Genomic DNA, 25,246 nt, shown 5'->3' on the forward strand with positions numbered 1-25,246 from the left:
GGTCTCAGCCTTCCACCCCTAGGCCCCTTGTCACACTGGCCACCCCTCCTAGACCCCCTGCCCCACTGCTCAGGGGAGGGGTCCTGCCTGCTCTCCTGACACCTGGGCCCATGGAGCTCAGTCCCTCTCAGGTTTCCTAGGGGTTTCTTCTGGTCCTGGCTGTATTATGGGATTCAAGGCAGCAACAGTGCCCAGAGCCCCTGAGCCCCCTCCATGTCCCCATCATGGAGTTGGAGGACATTGCTGTGTCCGGCATGTCCACCTGCAGCCCCATCCTGCCCACACCTGCCTGGCTCCTGCACTCCAAGACCCATGGCCTTGGGGGTCTCTGTGTGTAACCAGAGCGTCTGGGAGCTCAGGATCAGGACTCAAGCTGCATCCCTATCCTCTCCCCTGGAGAGTGGTGGTGACAGCAGAGAGCCAGTCTCTGCAGCCGGCAGGGACTGTCCCCAGGGCTCCCACTTCACCTTGGCAGGGCTATCTCTGCTGCTGTGGGGTGGGAGCTGCACCTGATGCAATATTGATGGAAATGCGATATGCAGAGGTGGCCTGCCCGCTGTCCTGCTGGCCAGGAGCAGGTGGTGAAATCCTTCATTTTCCCCTGAGGGACAGCCCCAGTCTTCCTCCCAGGGGACTCACAGTCCCAGACAGGCAGCTTGGGCAAGGCTGCCTGTCAGTGGTGAGACCTGCCCCATGGCAGACACCCCCTTCAGGGCCCCTTCTGCAGGGTCCGCAGGGCCTTGGCGCACCTGCTGCCCAGTGCGAGGCTGGCACGTGGCACTCAGAAGCCCCTCTGCACAGGAGGGTTGATCTCACTCACCTGGATGGGCAGAGGCTGGGGAGGCTTGGAGGCACATCCCTGCTCCCGTCCCCATCCCCTCAGTTGGGCAGCCTGGCCGTGGGAGCCGGAGGGTCGTTCCTTCTGGGAGGTGCAGTCAGGAGCAACCTGGACAGTGCGTGTGGCCCTCCACGAGCTGGAGGCAGAGCCCAGCGTCCAGGTGGGCCAGGCCAGCCTACTCTCTCCTCTGTCTCACTCCCCTCAGGGCTGGAGCAGCTCTTCCTGGGCATGGCCACTCCAGAGTCTGAGTGTCTGAGCCTCGAGTTCCTCGCCGTGTAACAGGCTCAAGGCCTGTTGGAGGGCAGGGGTGGTGCTCATCTCTGCTGAGGTCACCTTGGCACTGGCCGGCCCGCCCAGGTCCAGAAGGCCCAGAACCCCTTCGTTTTACAGATGGGAAGACCGAGGCCCAGAGAGGGCGAGACTCCTCTGGGCAGTGTTTTGTCCAGGAAACAGTGGGGCCTGGATGCCGGGCCAGTAATTGAATCTCGGCTGTGGCGATCGGTGTCCAGCGCCCATCTGCAGGTCATGATTTTCTCGGCCTGGGTGGCGTTACAAGCCTGTAACCCAGCTCACCACACTGCCTCCATGTATAATGCATGGCCAGCTCAGCAGCGCTCAATCCTCACCAGAAACCCAGAAGAGAGGTGCAGGGCCTGGGGCCAGGGTGACCCCAACCTCGGGGGCAAGGTTCAATGCTGGGACTCAGGGGCAGCATGTGCCCAACTCTCAGGACCCCAAAGGATGGGACACTGACCTTTTCCCTCCTTCCAATCCTTTTGGATTTTCTCAGTGTCAGGGCCTTAAAAGAGAGGTGTGGTGACTCTCATCACTGGGGACACCACAACTGACTTTGTCTCAGCTGACATTCAGAGGACTGATAGGATGCAGAAAGGCCCATGGGCCAGGACCCTGCCAGAAGCACCGAGTTCCTCTCCTTCCAATGGCGGACTCACAGGTGACACGAGGCCTTGTGTGTCTTTCCAGGGCTTCTGGGTGGTAAGGAGTGCAGTAGGGCTCAGCCCAAGGACCCCAAGGTCCCCAGGCTGCAGGGAATGCACTGGAGCCAGGCAGTGCCCCTGTCGGGCCAACAGCCAGTCTCTCCATCTTCCAGCATGAGGGGCTGCTGCCAGCCCAGCTGAACCCTCGCTCTTCTGTGGGTGAGGTAGGGAGGTGCTTGCTTGCCTTCCCGCTGACAGCAGGGTCCCCTGGCCCCTCCAGGCCCCAGAGGAAGCAACCTGCGGTGCCACAGTGGGCTTGAGTCTCAGCTGAGGATGCCTGTGTCCAGGACCCCGCCCCCTCCACCATGTTAGAGCGAGCAATGAGCAACCTGCCCCCCAACATGTTAGAGTGAGCAATGAGCAACCTGCCCCTGTCCCTCTGGGTTGCTCCCTGCAAACAGCCTGAGAGGTGCAGAGGAGGGCAGCCAGGGCTTTGCATAGACCCTAATGCCACTCTCCCCAGAGCTGGCCCCCGCCTCTTCCTCCACAGCCGGAACTTCCACACCAAGGGAGCTCTGGGCCTGCAGGAGCAAAGGCTGGGCTCTCCAGGAAAACTTGACCCTCTGCTGTGTCCCAGCTGTGGGACCTTGGGTGGTCTCTCTTCTCATGGGCTCAAGGATTTCAGTGTCCCCTCCCATTTCCCCAGAGGGCCCACTCCCCAGCCCCTGCCATTTGGATGGAGGGTTAAGGCCCTCTGGTAAGAGATCCCCACCCAGCCCCAGCCCTCCTGGCCACCTGACACCTCGGCTTTCAAATATTCATGTGCCACCTCCCACTCCTGGGGGCAGTGGCTGCGCCAGCCCCTGACAGCCCAGGGTGGCTGCAGCTTCCTGGGTTTCATAGCCCAGCTCCTCCTTCTGAGTCGCTCCCAGGCTGGGGCTGGCAGACTCTCCCCAGCCACACGCGTGGAGGCTCCTGGGCTCCCTGCACAAATTCCTGGAGAGAGCAAGGTGCGTGGGGGCTGGGCAGAGAGGGTCTCAGGCTTCGTCCCCTTCCCCATGACTTGTGAACTAAGGTCCTGAATGGCCTGTGACTAAGGGCTAGAACTGGGCCCACCATGGCGCCAAGACCATGCCAGTCTTCAACTCTCAGCTTTAAACCAAAGGGCAGCGAAGCCTGGCTGGAGGTCCTGGGAGGACCCGGGAGGCAGGGTCGCCCCCAGGCTAGTCTCCTTGAGAGGGCAGCTGGGCCCAGGGCCAAGAATTGGGGTTGGAGTCAGGCTCTGCTGGCCACCCTGCAGCATAGCCTGTGCTCCAAGAACCAGTCTTTGCCTAGAAATGGACTGATGGACACAGCAGAGACTCCTCCTGGCCCACTGCCCTCCCCAAGCCCTTGCCAGCTCTGACCAAGCCTCCCACCTGAGATACCAACAGACCGGTTGGTAGGGTCCAGGTGGGTCTCAGGTGGGTCAAGACAGGGGTGTGGGTGTGCATGTGTGCTCCTGGACCCAAGCCCTGACCCAGTGCCCTAACCCCCAAGGTAAGCTGCTCTAGGCGGAGCCTCTGAGCCGGGCCTTGAGATGCAAGGTCACCCAGTGGAGGTGGTGTGGGGGACAGTCAAGGTGGAGGGCACAGTGAACCCCAGCTCCCAGACAGAGCTCAGGGTGTTTGGGGAGGGTGGTCACCTGGCACAGAGTAGGTGGAGGGCGGTGGGCGGGCAGGCTCCTGGCCCTCCCTCCTGCACGCTTCCTTAACACTTCTCTGGGATGCATAGGCTCCAGGAAGGCCCAGGGCTGCCCACTGGATGCCGCCTTCCTGCCTGGCAGATCTGGGTGAGTGCAAGTCAAGGCCCACCTGAGCCTCCACTGACCAGGCCTGTCCACCCCCAGGTGCCAGTCCTGATGACACCCCCACCACCTCCATTCCCACCTCCTCCACTGTCAGCTGCAAGGCTCTCCTTGGAGGACAGAAATAGAGGTGGCTCGGGGCTCAGGAGCCACACACGTGAGTACACACCTCAGGACCCACCAGGCCTGAGTGTAGAGGGGTCTGTGACCTTGCCTCAGGACCTCAAGGGCATGGGAGCTGTTGCATGCATGTGTGTGCGTGTGTGTCTACGTGTGCATGTGAGTGTGCGTGTGCGTGTGTGCGTGTGTGTGTGTGTGTGTCTGCTTAGGCCACCATGCAGAGGTGTTTCTTACCCTGGGCTGGGGCACTGGTGTGTGTGTGTAGTGGGGCAGGGCACTGGGGACAGTAAGCGGGCAGCTCTGGGGTCTGGCCGGGTTGCATTAGGTTGTTGGGCCTCCATGCATCATGCTCCATTGATGTCCCAGTGAGGAGTCCAGCGGTGATGACCAGTGTGCCCAGGACCCAGGGGCATTTGGGGCAGGACTGCTGGTGTCCTTGGCTCCAAGCACGTTGCTCCCTCAGGGGGCTGGCCCTGTCCCTAGGTCCAGGGGCTCTGAGCTTCTCTCCACTCCCTGTGCCCCTGCCCTTTCTGTTCCCTTCTCAGCAGCAGCGACTCTCAGCCCTTCCTGGCCTGGCCAGCACAACCAGCCTGTCCCCCGTGAACAGATGGCCCGCACAGTCCTCCCACAGATCACCACCAGTGCCCTGGCTGCTCCTGAGGTGCGTCCCTCCCCCCAGCCTCCTCATCTCCCAAGGCCCCCAGCCAACCCAAGCCACCTCACTGTCCTCCCAGAGTGGCCAGGCTGCTCCTCCAAGAGCAGATGCCCAACCTGCCACCAGGTGCAACTCTGGCTGGCTATGGGCGCACGGAATTCTGAAGAGAGAGGAATTTCAGGGTGGCAGTGACTTGCCACCTCAACGTACAAAGCATAGGGACCCTTGGCTGTCATCCCAGAGTCCTGTAGCCCAGGCCCCTCAACCTGACCTTTGAACTCACAGATGCCTGTGCCCTCTTTGGAAGCTGCGACCACAGCACAGAGCAGCAGCCTGGCACCTGCCCCTCCTCAGGGCCTGGGCCAGCCCCCCTTCCCTGCTGCTCTTTCCTGGGTCCTTGGGGTCCCAACAGGTCCTGCTGGGACTGGGGATGCCCCCTGTGCTGGGCTTGAGCACTAGAGCCCTCACAGCACATGAGGCAGGTTCTGCAGTGTGGGCTTCAGCTGTTGCCCCTGCCACCCCACAGCCTGCTCTGGGCAACCTTCTCACGGCCATTGCAGAGGTGGGGGGCCCTGGTAGCTGCTGGCGGCCAGCAGACTCTCCTGCCCGGGTTCCTGTCCTGGGAGTGGGATGCTGGTATGGCCGGAGGCCCCCACTGCCTGTCCTCCAGGGGTGCCTGGGTGGGCAAGCTGGGTGTGTCCACAGTCCTGTCCCCTTACTCAGGGTCACCTGAGGGCCTATGTGACCGTGACTGCGCCCTCCTGTCTGCAGGGAGTGGAGTCGGCAGTGGGTGACTCCCCCGATGGCCTGGCTGCGCTGCAGCTGGATGGTGTGCCATCAGGAGACCTGGACGGGCTGGTGCCCACGCAGGACGAGCACGGCCGGCCCATCCCCGAGTGGAAGCGACAGGTGATGGTGCGGAAGCTGCAGGCGCGCCTGGGCGCAGACCGTGCTCGCGAGGCCCAGGTGCGCCCCAAGGGGCAGGGAGGGGCCAGTGCACGGGGAGGGCGGGCGCCCTGTCCAGATGTGGAGGCCGAGACCAGGGTGTCCCCTCCAAACTGTCTGGGACTCAGCTTCCTCTTCAGAGTCAGCTCCAGGCGGAGGACGCAGAGCAGGGGCAGGTTTTGCTTCCTGCTCTCCCATTTGACTTAGCGCCCGCCCCAAGCCCTGCCCCCTCCTCGCTGCCCGGACTCTCAGGGAGGTCACAGGGCAGGTGCACGCGGTGGCGGGGATGGGGTGATTCCCCCACCAAAGAGTCAAGCCCTGCAAGGGGAGCTCTACCCGTGGGTGTCCTCTCGGGGAAGGTGACCTTGAGCAGGGGCTGGGAGGGCGCTGAGGGAATCTGGGTCAAGCGCATTCTGCATTCTAGGCGATGGGAGCCAGAGTGAAGCCCTGGGTGGGAAAGGCTGGGTCAGGGGAGGAGCAGCAGGAGGCTGGTGCACTGCTAGTCCACCGGGAGGGACGGAGAGGCAGTGGAAGTGAGGCTCAAGGGGCAGATGTTACAGGCCTGGGAAGGTGTTTGGGGCCCTGCTGAGAGTCGGAGCAGAGGGCTGTGATCTCCCCAGATCTTTACAGGCTCCCCGACAGTGGCTCTGGAGTCTTGCTGAGTCCACAGTTTTGTCTGAACGCTGTCTGGGGGCTCAGGCTGCACTGTCCTTCAGTGCAGCAGCCACTTGCGGCTAAATTCGTAAAAGCCCTGCCCCCAGTTGCCCCTCATTTCACTCCTGCCACAGGTGCAGGCTCCAGCACGGCTCCCTCACCAGAGCCCAGGAGAGTGGAGTCTAAGGCCCAGCCCATCCTAGCCTGTCAGGGTGCAGGGCAGAGCAAGGTGGCCAGGGGCAGGGGCCTTCCACCACAGCCAGGAAGCCCATCCAAGTCCTGGCCCCAGGCTGGGCCCCAGGGGCTCCACAGAGAAGAGAACTCAGGGAAATGGAGGGTGGGTGGGCTGAAGGGGCTGGGGGCTTAGTCCCAGCCTGACTGAAGGCTAGGAGTCCCTGCACAGGTCCTTGTGGGCTGGACAGTACTCAGGATAGTGGATGAGGAGGGGACAGAGCAGAAGACTGCAGCCACCCGTCCTGCTCTGCCCTGTCTGCTGTCCACATACAGAAGGCTCCTGGGTTTGTTGGGAAGGGTCTGGGGAGCTGCAGCCATGAACCATGGTGATGTGGGAGAGACTAGGAGGACCCCGAAGGGCGCAGAGCAGGGGCACCTGGACCTGTGCCCTCCAGCTGCACCCCAAACTGTGCTAACCAGCACCTGGCTTACTTTCTGAGGTCAGATAAGGGCCAGGGGCTGGACTGGGTCTGTAGGGGGCTGGGAACTGGGCCATGCCAGGGAACTTGTGACCCACAGGAGCAAACCTGCTCCCCAGCACACGGCAGAATGGGCCGTGGCCCTGCTGACTCCCCTTCCTGTGCCCAGGACGACAGTGGGAGCCCAGGCCTCCTGGAGCAGGCGGCCTGGCGGTACTCGCAGGCCCACCAAGCGGTCCTGGGCCCCTTTGGGGAGCTGCTGACCGAGGACGACCTGGTCTACCTGGAGAAGCAGATCGAAGACCTGCAGCTCCGGCGCCGCTGCCAGGAGTACGAGAGCGAGCTGGGCCGGCTGGCTGCGGAGTTGCAGGCCCTGCTGCCTGAGCCCCTGGTCAGCATCACCGTCAACAGCCACTTCCTGCCCCGGGCACCTGGGCTGGAGGAAGATCAGGCCCTGGCCCTGGTGGCTGAGCCCACGGACTCAGCAGAGACTGGGGAGGCCGTGCCTGGCGGGCAGCCTCTGCCCTTCTGGTGTAGCCACATCAGCCGCCTGGTGCGTAGCATGTCCCTGCTGCTGAAGGGTGTGAACGGGCTGGTGCAGAGCGAGGAGTCAGCCACCCAGGCCCTGCAGGATCCCTGCGGGGGTGCCGCAGTCAGGCCCCCTTGCAGCGAGGCCCAGCGTGAGATCCAGGAATGCGGGGTGTCTGTGCGAGTGCTGCGTGGCAACTTTGAGTTGGCCCCTGGACGGCCCTGTGCCTCAGACCTGAGCCCTTGTGAACTGGCCGCCCAGCCTGGGCAGTGCCTGAGAGGCTGCTGCCCGGCTCCCCTGCAGCCCCGAGCCAGCACAACCGGAGGGGGGCCCAGGCCAGGTGACACAGAGGAGGCCAGTGACTCAGGCATCAGCTGTGAGGAGGCCCCTTCGGAGGCGGGTGCCGTGCCCAGCCTGGACTCAGCCAGCCTGCGCAAGGAGCGCATCGTCATGCTGTTCCTCAGCCACTGGAAGAAGTCAGCCTATACACCCGCCCTCAAGACGGCGGCCTGCAGGACCCTGGAGGCCCGCAAAGCTGGGCCACAGGGACAGGAGGTGGCCAGGAGCCCTCGGGCGCCCTCCCTGCTGCCCAGTGAGGGCCCCCGGCTCAGCCACCTGTGGCAGCAGCGGAGCATCATCACCCAGCTGCTAGGCAACTGGAAGGCCATCATGGCCCACGTGCCGGCCCGGCAGCTGCGGCGGCTGAGCAGGCGGCCCCGCAGTCCCCTGTCCCCTGAGCAGTTCCTGCCCCATGTGAATGGGGCTCCTGTGCCCTACAGTAGCCTCCCGCTGGACCTCTTCATGCTGGGCTACTTCCAGCTCCTGGAGTGCGACCTGCCGGCCGAGGAGCGCAAGATGCGTCACCTGCTGTGCTTCGAGGTCTTTGAGCACCTGGGTGCCCACGGCTGGGAGGCTGTTCGTGCCTTCCACAAGGCCGTGACTGATGAGGTGGCGGCTGGCCGCCGCACCTGGACTGATGGCTTTGAGGACATCAAAGCTCGCTTCTTTGGCTCCAGCCAGGGTGCCACTCGGGACACGGAGCCTGGTCGAAAGTCAGGCCTGACCCCCCTGGGGCCACTGCCTTCTGCCACCGTCCCAAGCAGTGGCCCAGAGTCCCCTGCCCAGCGGCTGGGGCCTGGCTCCCAGCGGGGCAGCTTCAACAGCGAGGACATCTGTGGCTACATTGACCGGAGCTTTGCCTTCTGGAAGGAGAAGGAGGCTGAGATGTTTAACTTTGAGTGACAGAGAGTGGCTGGGAGGGAAGTGCCATTTCCTCTCCTCCTGTCCCTTCCAGGCCACCTGGAGGCGAGGCAGGCCCAGGCCGGGCCGCAGGTGTGCAGCACCAGCCTCCATCCCACTGTGGCCAGAGGTCCCTTCGGCTGAGGCCTGTGCTCCTCTGAGCAAGGACTGGACATCAGATCCTCTCCAGGAGCCCCGGTCCCTGTGGGCCCTGCAGGCAGGCTGCTTGCTGTCCGAGGGCCCTCAGCCTAGTTGTCCCCGAGCTCCTGTTCCCTGCTCCCCTCCTCTGGTGCTACGAGTCACCTGGGAGCCCTCGTCCGTCCTTTCCCTGCTGCTCTGGTCCCAGCCATGGCCCAGCTGTCCACCTTCTTTCCGAGCCTTGCAGCGGTCCTAGCTCAGGTCTTGCCTCTTCTCTCGGGCGACCTCCCATCTGCGGAATGGGGGTAGGGCTGGCAGCTGGAGGGGGCGGGACAGGATGGGAAGGGGCCTCCCGAGGAGCAGACCATCCTCCAAGTCCTCGGGAGGTGGTCCACACCAGGGCACTGCAGAGCACCTGGCCCCAGAGGGAAGGCTCCCTGTGTGGCCCCTGTCTTCTGGCTGGCCAGACCCTCCCAGACCCTCCCTCAGGGCCTGGGGCAGCAGCGGGGTTGGTCCTGGGAGCACACAGCAGCAGGTGTGGCCACTTCCAGGGGCCGTTGAGTGCCACAGGGCATCTCTCCTCCACAAGGTGGAAGGACAGGGGAACCTGACAGAGAACCTCCTGAACCAGGTGCTGGGGAGGGAGCCCTGATGGCTGCCTGAGGGGTGCAGCTTGCCCCAGCTCCCAGTGACAGCCAGAGGATGGGACACCACCTAGGCTGTGGGGCTGTGGTGTCCAAGGAGGGCTGGGCTGGAGCCCAAGGGGGCTCTGGGGTGGGGGCTTTTTGCGAGAGCCCATCAGGTGGTGGAGGGGGAAGGTTTCAAGAATCTTACACCTACCACCACCTCCTCAGACAGGCCCCTGGGGACAAAGGGGCACAGTGAGGACTGGCCACCTTCAGGGGTCTCCTGCAGTGCCTCCACCTCGCCACTGGGGGCAGGGCACCTTTGACCTGGGGCTTGGAGGGTGGAGCTGGAGTGGAGAGCCCCAGAGAGGCAGGGTCCCTGGGGGAGGGACGGAAGCCCCCTCCCCAGCCTCAGGTCTGGCCGCCCGGGGCCCGCTGCACCTTCTCTGGTGTCCCCCACTGCCAGGACCCTCACTGTGCCGCTGACCCTGGACCTCTGCTTGCTAAATAGAGCTCCCTCTCCTGGCCAACCTCTGCCCTGGGCTTGTCGCCTCCTTGTCCACAGGGCACCTGGCCCCAGTGGGCACTGAGGCCCAAGCCTCACTTAGCCTGGCACAACACCAGGGCAGCGCCCTTGCATCCTCTGTCCCACTGGGACCTGAGTGTCCACTGCACCAGAGGGGATGGCATTCTGGAGAGGTAGACTGAGGCCAGGGGAGGGCCTCTGTCCAGGGCCATGGCCTCACACTCGTCAGTCTGTGGTCAGTGCTATAGAGGGCTCTCACAGGCAGGGGCTGTGGGCACCTTGAGCCAAGCACCCAAGTGCTCTTTCTTGGCCAGTGAGGCCCTGGTGCTGGACCCCACGCACCCCACAGCTGTGGACGAGGCTGACAGAGGGCCAGGATAGGAGGGGGGGACTGGGCCTGAAAACGTCCTGCGCTCCTACCTCCTGCAGTTCCTTCATGACCACGTGTCCGGCGCTGTTGGTCCAAGGGCCTGACAAAGGAGGGCCTGAGGGCTGGGTGGTGGGCAGAAGACAGAGCCTGGCCTCAGGCCACGTCTGGGCAGGAGGTTGGTGCATCTGGCTCAGGGCATCGTACCTCTGTACTATGGCCTCAGAAAAGCCTCTGGTAGCCCCTGGACCTCAGTTTCTCAGCCAAGGGGCAGATTGAGGCTATTAGGGGGCACCTGACAAGCCCAGGGGTCCTCGGGTCAGGCGGGCTGTTGGACGAGGGAGGCAGTGGTGGCTCAGGGCCAGGCTTGTCGCCCAGAAAAAGGTGACCCCCAAGTGGCCTTCTGCAAACTCCCTGCTTCTGGGGGGAGCTGCCCCAGAGATCCTAGTGGCCTTGGCCTGGTGTGGGCCTGGGGAGCTGGCTTTCAAAGACATCTCAGGGTTTCTGATACCATTGGCCTGGGAATCCCTGGCCACTCACAGCTCACCTGCGGGGAGTTCTGTTTGGTGCCTACAAATGTCTCCAGTCGGCAGAAACTCACTGGAGACCCTGGAGGCCCTTCTCGGAATCCTGGAGGGTGCAGACTCAGGAGGAGGCCAGACAGGAACAAGGTCAGGAGGGGCCTCTGCCAGCGGGCGCCAGGGGAGATGCAGGCAGCAGTCGCACCAAGGGCAGCACAGGGGCAGCGCGTCGTCCCTCCTGGTGGGTCGAGCTTGGTGAGACGGACGCGCTCCACACCGCTGTGTGGGCTGGTGCAGAGTCAAGCCTTCCTTTTCCTTTCCTTTTCTTTTTTCTTCTTTTCCTTCTTCTTCTGTTTTGGTTTTGTTTGAAACAAAAAATGAGCAAATAAACTCTGAGGCCAGCCTTCAAGAAGTCCCCTCGCTACCTGGTGCCCCAGGTGCCCCCCAGAACACCACTGAAGCTGTGGTGTCCCTCCACTTGGTTACAGAAGACACCGTGGCTCCGTCTCCTGCGTTCTCTCTGACTCTAGGGAAGCCCACTGCGGAACAGGGAAGAGGGCAGGACAGCCCAGCAGGGTCCCCAGAGCTACCTTCAGGTCACTGCAGTATGGCCAGCTCCTAAGTGCAGCCTCATTTAGACATTCTGAGAGAACCGCCCTGGAATAAAACCAGATTTGTTTGTTGTCCTGAAACACTAGGTGTGGGGCAATTTGTCATGCAGCCACAGCTGACTGATACAACAGGAGTGATGAGGAGATGCTGGTGTTCAGAGCTGAAGGTCTCATGATCACAGAGCAGTGGTCCACTGCACTAGGTAGCCCTGAGCCAGGAGCATGGTCACTCGGGTAAGCAGATCAGAACGGACTGGGCTGACGTAACCTGGCTGGAGAGAAAGGGGCATCGGCACATCCCCAGGGGAAGAAGTGTTGGTAACCGTGCCGCCGAGATTGTTCAGAAAAGTGTCTTGGAAGAAGAAAGCAAAACTTCACGGCGTCCTAAGCACAAAATAAGTCTCGCTTGGAAGAAGAGACCCCATGAGCTGGCTGGCACGAAACCCAGGGGCGCTGGCCAGTGTGGCCTGCAGGGTCCTGTCCCGGGCCAGCCGTACAGTCTGCAGCCTGGCCGGGGCCGCCACGGAAAGAGCTGCACTTGAGGAGAGAGGGCACTGCCTTAGCCAGGCTGGTCACTCTGGTCACTGGTCACTCAGGTGCTGACGATGGTCGCACACTAGAACTTGTGGGTTCACGCTCAGAATCTGTTCTGGGAGGTCACCACAGCCACACCCTCTCCTCCTAACAGTGGGGGGGAACCAGACACCCACGAGGAGAAGAGGACATGGGGCTTCACTTCCCACTTCCTACAGCGAGGCATCACCCTGCTGAGATGTAATTCAAAACCATGTTTTCAAACACTGATCTCATCGGAAGTGCTGGCCATGTGTCATCCAGTGACGCACACACCCGCTGTGAGACCAGCGAGGCCTGAAGGGAGGCCACCAGCGTGTGAAGGCCATAGTCTCTTTTCTGCTTTATGTTTTTCTGATTTCCAAAATGAATGCTTTGTTTTTATCATCATAAAAGGAAATGAGAGTGCGCGCCTGTAATCCCAGTGGCTCAGGAGGCCGAGGCAGGAGGATCATGAGTTCAAAGCCAGCCTCAGCAAAAGTGAGGTGCTGAGCAACTTAGCGAGATCCTGTCTCCAAATAAAATTTAAAAAGGGCTGGGGATGTGTCTCCATGGTTAAACGCCCCGGGGTTCGATCCCTGGTACAAAATAAAAGGGTGGGGGATGAGCAGTGCACTTTCAAAGGCGGACCCTCCGTTGATGAGGATCCCTTTTGAGCCCCGTCATTGAGTCTCCCTGACTGGCCAGGTCTCCAATCCCCACTGTGAGGCCAGCACACTTGGCACACAGCACTGTCCCCAGGCAGAGCCAGCTCCCTGTGACAGCAGCCTGTCATCAGGATTCCTGTCCTCCTTCCCTCCAGCCTGAGCAGGGACAGACACCCTGAGCAAAGCCAGCCTCTCCACTCCCCCTCCAGCTCCCTCCCGCGATGGCCGGGACATATGACACTTGGGGACATCACGGGGCTCTCTCACCCCATGTGAGCGTGCAGAGCAGGGCTGGAGGAACAGAATGGGGAACAGAAGCAGAGAAGGGGCAGGGCGGGGTAGGCTAGCTGAGGAGGGGCGCGTGGAAGGAGGGACCCCACGCGGGAGCCGGGAATGTTCTGTCCAGACTTGATGCCAGGCTCTGTGTGACCGCTGTCCCCTGCCTCAACACACTCATCCTGGGAGCAGGGGCTGTGGCCTTTAGCTTCAAACCAGGCCACAGCAGCTGGGCTGGCCGAGCAGGTGCCTCTCGTACCCGGACACCCCACTACCTTGAGAGATGGCCTCGCTCTGCTGGGAGGCTGTCACCGGGGCCACCTGGCCCCTCTGCTCTGTAAGACACTCCCTGACTCCGGCACTGCCAACACACCAGAGATAGTCATTTTAGTAGGAAGAGCTGACCAGTGAGCCTCCAGCCTGACCAGCCAGGCTCAGGGCCAAGGGCTTCTCTCTGGTGCATGGAAGCCCCTTGGCTGGGAAGACTGGTTCTGACCACTGGCATGAGAGACTTCCAGAGACCCCAGCTCCTGGGCTCAACCTCCTGAGCCTCATTCAGGCCCAGATGTGAGGGGCTCCCTGTGACCCCTGTGTGTCTAGATGACCCCACCCCATGTCTTCACTCTCTTGGGTGCTCAGGATGAAGGAAGAGACCAGGCAGCCCAAGGCCAAGGTCGTGGCATGGCAGGAAGGGAGCCTGGCCTCTGGTGCCCTGCATCTGCTGGGTGGGGCTTCCTCAGTACCCTGTCACCCTCTTTGCCACCAAAACCTCCCCCCTGCCATTGCAGACCCCAACCTTTGAAAGGCCTGGCTGGCCGACCCTGCTTGTTTGTGGAGAGACTCCACCACTCTACAGCAGAATCAGAGGCTCCTGGGCCCTGTCAAGTAAACCAAGGCGTCCCCTCCCCTGGTCCAGCCATGAGCTGAGACTCTCCTTGTGGGCCCTGGTCCCCAGCAGAGGCTCCCACTGTCCCATCCTGCAGAGGAGCAAACTGGGGAGGGGGTTGCATTCGCACCCATCAAGTTAGCCCAAGGGCCCCTGGAGGGGTGAAAGTTCGTGGGTGCCCACTGTCTGTCCTGCCCTGGGGTCACCTGGAGGCCTCAGGCCCTCTGATGTGACATGGTCAGTTTGGGCTTTCACAGCAGACGTCTGTGAAAAGCTATCACCTCCCCTCTTCCTCCAGCCCATCCCTCCCCACCCTCCCTTCTATGTAGACTAAAAATATCCCGTCATCCCCACGTGGCCACCCAGCCCAGACCGGGAGGCTTCCATGCCCCTCGCTGCGGCCGGGCAGTCCTGCCCTCAGCTGTGTGTTCTCAGCGACCAGCGCCAAGGCTGGCTGAACGGTAGGGGCAGGGGCTCTGAGGGGGGTGGGCAGCAAGGGAGGGGCCAGGCAGGGGGCAGTGGGGGTGAGCAGGTAGGTTGTGCTGGTGTCCCGTTAGCCTGGGGGTCACAGAGCGGAGTGCTTGCGACAGAGGCCCCTCCACAGGCCAAGCCCAGCTCCTCAGGGTGAACTGGGGGCCCAGCCAACAGGCTTCCTCAGTGGGCTGGGGACCAGGAGGCCCCCGAACCCCAGGACTGCAGCCAGGGCCACGCTGGCCCGCTCCCCGCCAGGCTGGGTTAAGGCTGTGAGCTGCCCGCCTGCTCACCCTCCCTCCTCCCTGGGCAGGTGCTGGATAAGGCTCCGAGGCCCTGGGACCCCTGTCCCATGCTGGGATGGCAGCAGCATGTGCTCAGAGGCACCCCTGAGATGGCTGGGACGTGCTGGGTGCTCCCGTCTGACAGCCACTGTGTCACCATCGCAGCGGCTGGCCAAGGGAAGGCAGCAATGACGGGAATGCAGAGCCTGTGGGCGGTGGCCCAGGAGAGCCCCCGCGCGGCAGCTCGCTGGTCTCTTGTGCTCACCCTGCCCGAGGGGGTGAGGGGGTCAAGCGTGTTGGATGGCCGGCCGGGTGCTGGCCCTGGCCTCCTGAGCTGTCCTGTCCCAGCATGAGCCCAGGCTGGCCCCTGGAAGGCCTAAGTGGGCTCCTTGGGAGCATTCTGCTCAGTAGGAAGGAGAAGGGCAGCGCAGGCCACGGAGGGGACAGGCCTCCAGCGCCTGCCCCGCGTCTCTTGCTCAGGCCTTGAGGTTGACTACTCACTCTATGGGTCTGTCTCGTGTTTATTCCGCTCTGTTTTATCTTGTTTTATTTCTAGAGCATTCACTACCGCTGCCTGGCCCTGGGGGGCTGCGTGGGCGCCCCCTGGTGGATGGGATGCCTCTCTGCTGTGCAAGCCTCTGCCTTGGGGTGACTGGGGGCAAACCCTTGGTGCAAACTCTTGCTTTAGGATGTTTTCTGAGGGCAAAACACCAGAAGCCCATAAATAAACAGGCTCGTCCTTCAACATGCCCAGGAGGAGCCTCTGGCTGAGCCACAGGGTCTTCAGTGGCCCACGTTTGGCCAGAGCCCCAAACCTGGCTGAGTTCCAGGGTTGGCTCCCTCAGTTTCTGTGTGACCTTGGGCAAGTGAGTCAGGCTCTCTGTGCCTCAGCTTCCCTGCTGTAAAATGACACCCTCACCTTCAGGATGGTGGGGCCGAGTGGTTAATGCAGAGCAAGGTGGGACCTGGAGACCCCCCATTTGGGCAGGGTAGACTTGGGAAGATGGTGGATCCAGGCCCTTCACCCCCAGCTTCTCCATTGGCAGATGAGGAAATGGGACCAGAGAGAGGAGCAGAGCCACCCAAGCCCACCAAGAAAAGGCCTGGCCGGCGGTGCGAATCAGGGGGCAGGAGACCCTAAAATGCCCCCAACAGTCAATCAGTAACGCGGCCCTCAGGCAGAGGGGTAGGGGTAGGGCCGGCCTTTGGGGAGCTCGAGTGGTACAGGAGTCCTGTCCTCTGGGGGCTTGTGAACCCCAGAAGAGGGAGGGAGACCCAGGGCTTGGGTTCTTTCTCGGGCCTGTCCTTCCCCAATGGCTTGGCCACCTTCTCCCTGTGAAATGGGAACCGAGCTTTTCCCCCCCAAGGCTGTGGCCTCGGTCAAGGGAGGTGGCAGCCAGGGCCCTTGTCAGCCAGGCTCAGCCAGGGCTTGCTGGGGCAGGGAGGGTGTGCACCGATGGTCCCCAGAGAGAGTGAGCCTGTCACCCAGGCTGACCCTGCTCTCTCCCCTTCCTAGGAACTCAGGTGGGCTCCAGGTGCCTCTACGGTGACAGAGTGGGCTGCAGAGTGTCCCTGCCCAGCTCTGGCATCATGGTGCGGAATGTGGACGACCTGGACTTCCAGCTGCCCTCACACGCCCAGGACATGCTGGACGGCCTGCAGCAGCTTCGCTCTCTGCCCAAGCTGGCCGACGTCACCCTGCTGGTGGGCGGCCGGGAGCTGCCTTGCCACCGCAGCCTGCTGGCGCTCAGCAGCCCCTACTTCCACGCCATGTTTTCTGGTGACTTCGCTGAGAGCTTCTCTGCTCGTGTGGAGCTACCTGACGTGGAGCCGGCCGTGGTGGGACAGCTGCTGGACTTCGTGTACACGGGTCGGCTGACCATCACGCAGACCAACGTGGAGGCCCTGACGCGCACGGCCTCCCGCCTCCACTTCCCTGCCGTGCAGAAGGTCTGTGGCCGCTACCTCCAACAGCAGCTGGATGCCACCAACTGCCTGGGAATCTGCGAGTTCGGGGAGCAACAGGGGCTGCTGGGGGTGGCCGCCAAGGCCTGGGCCTTCCTGCGGGAGAACTTTGAGGCCGTGGCCCAGGAGGACGAGTTCCTGCAGCTGTCCCGAGAACGGCTGGCTACCTGTCTGGCCGGTGACCTGCTGCAGATGCAGCCGGAGCAGAGCCGGCTAGAGGCCCTGCTGCGCTGGGTGCGCCATGACGCCCAGGCCCGGGCTGTCCACCTGCCCGAGCTGCTCAGCCTCGTGCACCTGGACGCTGTGCCCAGGCCCTGTATGCAACAGCTGCTGGCCACAGAGCCGCTGATCCAGGAGTCAGAGGCCTGCCAGGAGGCGCTGTCCCAGGGCCACAGTGGGGTGAGTGAGGGCCTGAGGCTCCTCCTGCTGAGGAACAGGGGCAGCCCTGAGACGCCACCTGCCTGGGGAGCAAGAACAAGAAAGGGGGGTCACAAAGGTGCCACCAGCTTTGCACTGCTCCTGCCTTGGGTTGGTCACCTGTGAGGGTACTACTCACCCTCAAGTACAGACTGTGCCGAGAGCCACACCCTGGGTATCAGAGTGGGGGACCTAGAAGTGGCCCCATCCAGAAGGACCCCAGGCAGAGGGGGCAGGCCAGGTGCTCAGGCACCCTCTAGGGGCTGGCGTCGGAGCTCTCTGGAGGAGGGGGCATCAGAGCAGGGTCCTCGAGGAAGGAGCTCAGCAAAAAGGAAGGGGGCGGGAGTGTAGAGATGGTCCAGGAAGGTGGCCCAGGTGGCTCCTAGGCAGGGGCTCAGGCAGCCTGGCAGCCACCAGCATCTGCCCTGAGGGTGCCGAGCAGGCCTCATGGATGCCCTTCGTTTTGTGCTGACTGCAGGCGGGGCAGGTCCTGGTGAAGTGACAGACCTGGACGTGGCTGAGACAAGGAGCCACGCGGGTCGGCCTCCAGACAGCCTGGAGGGGGGTGGGGGGAGGCTTGGCCCAGCCTGGTGGCTCCCGGCAGTGTACAGGGGGCAGAATCCTGACCCCCTGCCACCGCCGGGCCCTGGCCAATCACAGTGGGCCTGGCCTCATGCTGCAGCCGCCTGGGAGCTTCCCGGCTGGCCATCACAGTGATCCTGGCGGTGGGAGGCTGGACATTCTGGAGAAGGTCCTGGCAGCCTGGGACAGTGGCTCCTGACTGAGACTGTGTCTCCCAGAGCAGCCCAGCCAGGGGCAGGGGGCTGTGCGTGGCTGCTGAGTGGCACTGGGCACAGTGCTGGCCCTCACACACGCTGCCTCCGCAGCCGTCCGTACCCCACAGCCACTAAGGCAACCCACACACGTGTGCACACATGTAAGCGCACACACACACACACACACACACACGCACCCCTGCTGGGGCTGGCCCAGGTGTGGCACTGACACAGGGACCTCCATGGGCCCCTGGCGTGGGGAGATGGTGGCCAGATGCTCTGCCCCCGCTCCTGCCCACAGGTGATGCTGGGCCTCCCGCAGAAGATCGAGGAGGTGCTGGTGGTAGTGGGCGGGCGGGCACTGGAGGAGGACGAGGGTGGTGAGGAGCCCACTCCTCAGCCTGGGAACTTCGCCTTCTACAACACCAAGGCCCGTGAGTACCTCCCCACACCCCTTCAGGTGGCCCTGGTGTCACCTTGCAGATGCACAGGGAATAGGGCCCTTGCCCAAGCCCATGTACTGGGGGTGCTCGTCGGGCCTTCTTGGGTGGGGACACATTCAGTCCCCTCTCCCTCCAGCCAGAGTCCCCATCTCTGCTCGTTATCAGGTTCTGGTGGCCAGAGTGAAGGTCCCACGGCCCAGGGAGAGCTGTGTGGGGTGGGGGCCTGGGTCACTGCTTCCTCTCAGTGCCCCTTCCCTGGCACAGGGACAGAGGGGCGCAAGCTGCCTGGGTGAGCACTTGGCCCACGGGCTCTGGCCCCAGCCTTGAGCAGGCTGCTCTGCCTCCCTGAGGGTCCTCAGCTTCCTCCTGTGTGCCCAGGGGACCTGGGGCCTCTCACACAGTCACCAGGAGGCCAGGAGCCAAGGGCACACCGGGGACAGGCCTGCTGTTTGGGGGGCCTCCCTGCCTTCCTGGGAAGGGGTGAGGGGCTCTGAGGGCTCCTTGTGGCTCTGTTGGCCACTTCCTGGGAAAGTTCTGGGGCAGGTGGCCAGCCACCCGCAGGGCAGCAGCGGCTGGTCGGCTGGAGGAAGTCCGAGGCCGGCTGTCCAGGTCAGAGGCTGACGAGAGGAGATTTGGGGCTGACGTCAGGAGGCAGCAGCTGTCCCTCAGACCTGGCCAGGAGGTCAGCAGGGCAGGGTGGGGGTGCTGGCATCCCAGGCCCGCTAACTACTGGGCAGTCCCCACCCTGGGGTGACACAGGCATGAGTCAGGGGACACTCAGTCCCTGCCCACGGTGCCAGGCTCTGCTCACCATGAGGCCCTGATTCCATGTCCTGAGACTCTCATAGACAGTGAGCATTCCCAGGTGCCTCCCCGAGGGCTGGTCTCGCCCACAGATGCTTGCATTTCTAGGACCGCAGTGTCCCCGACAGGCTCTTGCTGATTTTTTTCAACATCTTCTCATCTCTTGCCTCAGTTTACCCCAGAGCCCCAGGAAGGCAGGTCTGACTTGGCACAACACCCGCTCTCCCAGCAGTGAGGACACTCCCCACAGCCACCACTGTGGAGCCGTCCCCGGGCCCCACCTGTCGTCCCATGCCACCCCTCCCCAGGGGAGCAGGAGGACCCCCTTACATAGAGGGGAACCAGGGCCAGGGCTCATCCACACGCTGGCGCATGAGAGCTGGGGTTTGGACCCACTCTGCTTCCCATAGGGCCAGGGTCCGATGCCCCCTGGGGCCAACAGGGGGCTCAGGGGGATGGCTGGGTGGCTGGATCGTGAGTGATGTGTTTATAACCCACTAGTGACACCCACAGATCTGGTGACTTAGCCCACACCCCATCTGACTAAGGGGAAACCGGACCTGGGATTGAATGGCCGCTTGGGGTCAGTGGCGTGAACCACGTGGCCTGGCCTGCAGAGCCTGACGGCCTTTGCTACATCCCTGGGTGCCGCCCGTGTCCAGGCTGGGTGCCAGGCTCTGGGGTGCGAGAGGTGAGGTCATGATGAGCCAGAGCACGCAGGGCCAGGCTGGGTGTCGTCTCCCCTCTGTGGCTGGCCGGGCCCTTCCGTGCCCCTTTGTCTACAGCGAGGGGTGCTTCCTCAGCATGCTCCTTTCTCCCCGCAGGGAGGTGGATGGCTCTCCCGGACTTCCCTGACTACCACAAGTGGGGCTTCTCCCTGGCAGCACTCAACAACGACGTCTATGTCACAGGTGGGCAGCCAGCTAGCCCCTTCCAGAGAGCCCTGCCCAGTGAGTGCCTGGCCTAGTACTGGCCCCAGATCAGCTCTCCCCTCTCACAGGGTCCCTCCGGGCCCGACCAAGCTGTGAAAGCAAGGAGTTTAAGTCCAGGGGTGACAGGTAGGCGCTGGAGCCTGGCAGTGTTCACTGACTGCCCAGGGCCAACCTGCTGTGCTCCTGCAGCCAGCGTGTCCCCAGAAGGAGCTGGTGACAGGATTTGGGGTTCCTGATAGGATTTGTCTGGGGGAGAAATCTTCCCCTGTTGGGGGTTGGGAATCCTCATCTCCCCTTGTGGATGAGGAAGGAGGTCCACAACTCCATGCCACCCACAGTGCCGCCCACAGCCCAGGACCTGGTGGCATGGAGGCGCAACACATTCGTGATCATGGCCGGGCACGGGGCAGAGGCATTTGTACCCAGTGGTTACCAATGTCACTAGTGGGACATGGGTACCCAGACCCCAGGGATCCAGAGACCCCACATTGGTGGTACCCGTGTAGATAGAACCTCTCCTGGCAGGTGGCTCCCGGGGCACCAAGACAGATACCTGGTCAACCACCCAGGCCTGGTGCTTCCCACTGAAGGAGGCAGCCTGGAAGCCCGTGGCACCCATGCTGAAGGCCCGCACCAACCACGCCAGCGCCGCGCTCAACGGGGAGATCTACGCCATTGGCGGTGAGGCCTCCCTCCCTACTCCCTGCAGCTGCAGGAGGCCCCTCCTTCCTGCCCAGAGGTCAGGGAAGTCCACAACAGAGCTTCCAGTGGGTGGCTCTCAAAACCCATGGCCTGGGAGACCTCAGCAGCCAGCCCTGGTGCTTCGGATGCCTTTGGGGACAGAGGAAGCAGGACAATGAGTCAGGAGGGGCCGGCAGAAACTGAGGCCTTGATTTGCCATCAGGGTGACCATGCCACCCCTGAAGCTTGGACTCAGCCTTTAGCTCAGGGTCACCGGGAAGTCTCCGAGTGGGGACCCCGCCGTGGCCACTTTCTCATTGCCGTCAGGCCCACTGAGCCTCTAGCCTGAAACAGGACCAACTAGTCACGCAGGCACCCCAGTGCTAGAGCAAGCAGCCACCCGGGAATCATCAATCCAAGTGTTGAACATGAGATGCATGTGACCCTCGAGCTCTGTAGGTAACCTGCCCGGCCCTACAGCCATTCCTAATGCCCACCTGTCCCCTGTTCCCTCAATGGCTGCTGTGTCCCTAGCCAGGAAGCAGAGAGCACACATAATCCCCAGGGCATCTCAACCCCCAGGGTCACATGGTGGGGCGCCGTGACACCCCGGGTGCCACCAAGACTGGGGCACTAGGAACGTGAGGCGCACCTCCTGCTCCACAGCCAGGCTCCCCTTCTCTGTCACATCCAGACCCCACTGGGGACTGGGCACGGGCTGCCGATAGCTCCAGGGTCTTTCTTCTTGCAGTCCACCCTCTCAGGCCTGGCCGGGGACCCTTCAGGGTCCAAGTGACTGTCCATTCCCTGCCAGTTGTCAGTGGCATGGCCTCGGGCAGGCAGCCTCAGCTCTCGGAGCCCCAGCCTCCCTGGATGTGGGAGGCTGGCTGTCCCTGGAGGCCACACTCCCCTCTTGCCCCCAACCCTGTGCATCCCTGAAAGCTCCAACCTGGGGTGCAGGCGCTCCCTCTGGAGGCCCTGCAGCCTCCCCTCACATGGCTGAGCTGCCCCACAGGCACTGCCCTGGGTGTGGTGGAGGTGGAGAGCTATGACCCCTACACGGACAGCTGGACGCCCGTCAGCCCGGCCCTCAAGTACGTCAGCAACTTCTGTGCGGCTGGCTGCCGGGGCCGGCTCTACCTGGTGGGCTCCAGCGCCTGCAAGTACAACGCGCTGGCCCTACAGTGCTACAACCCCGTCACAGGTGGGCAGGGGCGGGGACTACCAGCCCCCTCTGCAAGGCTCCCAACCCAGACCCAGCACAGTGGGCCGAGGGTGGGACCTCTAACGCAGGTGGGGCCAAGAGGGGGGGAGAGGTGGCCTTGGACCTCTCATGAAGGGCCCCGGCCCCTTTAGAGAGGGATGGGAAGGGCGGCGGGCAGTGCGGGGCCGGGTCGCCTCGCAGAGGGCAGCAGCCTGTCTGTCCTGCCCCAGCCCCTCGCCTGTCCTGAAGCTGCCTGGTGGCTTGGTGCACCTGGACTGGGCCTCACGGGCAGTGATCCTGGACCTCCGAGACCCAGTGAGTCTCAGCTGGGCATTCTCCGGCAGGGTGGCCTTCCCAGCCCTGGTCCCGGTCCCTTTATCCTCTAGACAGTGGAGATGAGAGGGACCATCGACCAGTGAGAGCCAGACTCCAGGTGGGGACAGGCCACTGCGAGCGGCATGGAGACAGGCCCGAGGACGACGAGCAGTGGGTCAGGGAGGGTGGGGTGACCAGGCCGAAGCCTCTCCTGAGGCTGAAAGGCCTCTGCAGTTCAGTGGACTTGGCCTCCAGGGCACAGGGACGGCCCCCTCCACAAGTGTCCAGTCTCAGTGAGGGTGCTCACGCTGTCCGCAGCAGAGGGCAGCAGGCTCCTAGCGGCGCCTGGCCTTGGCTGTGGACGGCGCCCGGCCCCTCTGGTGAAGGTGCCCGTGGCCTGCAGATGCGTGGAGTGTGATCGCCTCGCCCTTCCTGCCCAAGTACCTGTCCTCGCCCCGCTGTGCCACGCTGCAGGGGGGGCTGTACCTCATCGGTGACAACACCAAGAAGGTCTACGTGTACGACCCGGGGGCCAACCTGTGGCAGAAGGTGGGCTCCCGCCTCCCAGGCCCCTCTCCACTGATGGGCCCTGCTGGACTCCTGGCCCAGGGGACACAGAGAGGCCAGCAGGGAGGTGAAGACAGGCTTCACTGTCCCCTGGATGCACCCCACCACGCCAGCGCTGAGGACGGGTGAGCCGGTCACCACCGGCACTCCGTCCCTGGGGAGCATCCCCGGCTCAGGCAGTGGGTGTTTCAGAGGCAGCCACAGACTAAAAGGAAGCAGCTCCTCCCGCGGGCCACGAGGGAGTGAGCCTCCCCTGGGGTGGTCGGGCCAGGGAGCGGATTCCTGAGCTGCCCTCCTGTGGGCTCCCTAGATCCCCAGGCACCCCCACTCTGCCACCGGCCCAGGGGAGGATGGGAGGTGGTCATTCCAGAGGCCAGCCTGGGGCCACTGGAGCCCCGGTCTTCTCCTCATTGGAGGCCACGATGGGTCTCAGCCCGCACTGGACACTGGGCCTGCCCTCCAGAGGCTGAGCTGAGGCTCCCCTCCCGCAGGCGCCCTGGGAGGCTGCAGCCGCTGTCTTGCCAACAGTGGCCTCTGCATTCCTGTTGCCTGCAGCTGTCCCTTGGTGTCAGCACTCTGCTGACCTGAGGCCCCCACCAGAGTGGCAAAACAGGTGCAGGACAGGCCCTGCCAGGGGCACGGCTTCCTGGGCCCGTCCTGCACCGGGCCTCTCCCGCCGTGCTCAAGGGCCAGGCTGGGTCCCACCACCGGCTCTCCCAGGAGTGCCCACAGTCTCTCAGGCTATCTCCTGAGAGAAAGCTACGTCCTTGTCCCTCAACCGCTCTCCAGAGCACTCCTGAGGCCGTATGCAGGGGCAAGGAGTGTGTGCGGGAGCAGGGGTCCCGGGGTGGCCCGCCCTCCGGGGTGTCTGCAGGTGAGCTCACCTGCCCCTCGTGCCCTCGAGACAGCCACTGTGAATGGAGGCTCAGTCCAGCCTCACTGGAGGCCCCTGGGCTTAGGCCTCAGGGTTCCCTCAGCCCCTCCGACACCAGGAGAGGTCATCCTCTGGGGAATCGCAGGGGCTCCCCCAGAGGGGGTCTGAGGAAGCCTGAGGGGTCCTGGTGACCTCCCCAGGAAGCTGGTACAGACTGCCCTGCCACCCTCCCCCACCCCGCTGACCCTGGTGAGGACGCTGTTGGCCATAAGCCTCTGGCCTGCTGGATGCTGACCACTGACCATCCACAGGTGCAGTCCCAACACAGCCTGCATGAGAATGGTGCGCTGGTGCCTCTGGGCGATGCCCTGTACGTGACAGGTGGACGCTGGCAGGGCATGGACGGCGACTACCGTGTGGAGATGGAGGCCTACGACACGGTGCGGGACTCCTGGACACGCCACGGGGCCCTGCCCCGCCTCTGGCTCTACCACAGTGCCTCCAGCATCTTCCTGGACGTCTCTAAGTGGACACGGCCCTTCAGCCCAGCCCAGGAGCACTAGGTGGGGAGCAGCTGGCAGGGCATCCCCATCACGTCCTTGTCACCCTGTGGAATCCCCGGGGCTCTCACCGGTTCCACCAGAGCTGCTGTCTCCAGGGCTTTGGGCCACAGGGGACATCAGAAGGCACACGGACAGGACGTGGCCTGGGTCCACAGTTCTGGCAGCACGGCCTGATCTCCAGACACCTGTGTGGGAGGAGGGCTTTGCTGACCTGGGATGCCAACCTCAGGGGAAGGCCCTGGGGGATCAGGATGCCCCAGAACTCAGGCCTCTCCCAGGGTTGGCTCCCAGGGCCTCTGTGCCCCACCTGGGCCCTCGGGAAGTTGCCTAAATGAGGAGTGAATGTGGGCACTGAAGCAGGGCCCTGGGGTAGGTCAGCACCAGGCCCTCTCTGGCTTGCTCTGACCCACTGCTGTGTGACCACACCTGGCAGCCTGCCAGCTCTGGCCTTGGGCTCTGTGCTCACTGTAACAGGACCACAGGTGGACTTCGAGTCCCGCCCCCCACAGTGGCACTGTGGAATGACGCCTGGTTGAGAGACATTGAGACGATGATGGTTATGTTAAGCTGTGTATTCAGTTGTATATTAGACCCCTGCTGTCCGCCTTGGGCGCCCCCTACTTTGGAGTTCTCATTGGTTGGGGAAGTTCCGGAGGAGGGATTTCCAGTTGGTGTGTAGTGTTCCTGGAAGCCCTTGGGTGCGGATAATAAAGGAGTTCCTGTTTTGAACCTACAAGTGCCTGGTGGCGGCTCGGTTATTTTGTGCCCAGCCAGACTGTGGCAGCACTGTGTTTCCAGATTTGCTTCTGGGGACAAAGGAGGCCTTGCTCAACCCTTTCTGTGCCCCCTCCAGGATGCCCTAGGAAAGAAGGGGGTGGGGCATGAGGCACAGAAGGGTCTGAAGGGTCTGAAGGGTCTGAAGGTGGGTGGCTGGAGAGGGTGCTTGAGGACAGGGTTGCCCTGCTTCTTGGGACTGTGTTCATCAAAGAAAAGGCTCTGGAATGAGATCACCCACAGGGTGGGACCCACTGGAGTCTGTAGGGACTTTTGTGGCTCTGGGGTCTGAAGGGGGTCTTGCTTCCAGAACCCTCCTGAGAGAGGAAGCTCTGGGACATTGATGGCCTCCTGCTGGCTCAGGCCTGCCCCAGGGCCCTTGAGTATCACCGGGGCCCATGCAGGGTTGGCCTCCCTCTCCCTCTCCCTCTCCCTCTCCCTCTCCCTCTCCCTCTCCCTCTCCCTCTCCCTCTCCCTCTCCCTCTCATCCTGAATCAGGCACCATGTTTGTAACCAAGGACATATTTAAGAACTCTCACCTGGTCTGAGTGCCACACCCTCTCTGTCTCAGGCTCCATCAGAAGATGA

At 63.1% G+C, this 25,246-nt stretch overlaps 2 protein-coding genes across 5 annotated transcripts in view; both read left to right on the plus strand.

Moving 5' to 3' along the window:
* The window catches only part of ESPNL (espin like), a 29,184-nt gene extending 19,829 nt beyond the window's left edge, over window positions 1–9,355 (plus strand). The window contains exons 6-9 of the mRNA XM_081261602.1: window positions 3,665–3,779; window positions 4,291–4,403; window positions 5,169–5,363; window positions 6,819–9,355. Of these exons, the coding sequence (XP_081117728.1) occupies window positions 3,665–3,779; window positions 4,291–4,403; window positions 5,169–5,363; window positions 6,819–8,420 (2,025 nt within the window). The 3' untranslated portion in view covers window positions 8,421–9,355. The remainder of the gene's footprint in view (window positions 1–3,664; window positions 3,780–4,290; window positions 4,404–5,168; window positions 5,364–6,818) is intronic.
* Window positions 9,356–13,935: 4,580 nt separating this feature from the next.
* On the plus strand, window positions 13,936–24,511 carry KLHL30 (kelch like family member 30). 4 transcript variants are annotated; one of them, XM_081261884.1, is made up of 8 exons: window positions 13,936–14,049; window positions 15,860–16,707; window positions 17,803–17,935; window positions 19,573–19,659; window positions 20,206–20,361; window positions 21,377–21,565; window positions 22,284–22,429; window positions 23,633–24,511. In XM_081261884.1, the coding sequence occupies exons 1-8, from the start codon at window positions 13,974–13,976 to the stop codon at window positions 23,882–23,884; spliced, it is 1,887 nt and encodes a 628-aa protein (XP_081118010.1). In that variant the 5' UTR covers window positions 13,936–13,973; the 3' UTR covers window positions 23,885–24,511. The 4 variants fall into 4 exon arrangements, with proteins under 4 accessions (XP_081118010.1, XP_081118012.1, XP_081118013.1 ...); XM_081261886.1 differs by lacking the exon at window positions 13,936–14,049 and adding an exon at window positions 14,905–14,991; XM_081261887.1 differs by lacking the exons at window positions 13,936–14,049; window positions 21,377–21,565.
* Window positions 24,512–25,246: the final 735 nt, after the last annotated feature.

This window comes from Spermophilus citellus (assembly GCF_964194105.1).
Source record: "Spermophilus citellus genome assembly, chromosome: 11".
Taxonomy (NCBI): Eukaryota; Metazoa; Chordata; class Mammalia; order Rodentia; family Sciuridae; genus Spermophilus; species Spermophilus citellus.

Coding starts and splice junctions, on each gene's coding strand:
- KLHL30 (XM_081261884.1), top strand. CDS start 13,974: ATGCCCCTCGCTGCGGCCGGGCAGTCCTGCCCTCAGCTGTGTGTTCTC. Junction 16,708..17,802: donor TGTCCCAGGGCCACAGTGGG/GTGAGTGAGGGC, acceptor TCCTGCCCACAG/GTGATGCTGGGCCTCCCGCA. Junction 20,362..21,376: donor GGAGATCTACGCCATTGGCG/GTGAGGCCTCCC, acceptor GCTGCCCCACAG/GCACTGCCCTGGGTGTGGTG.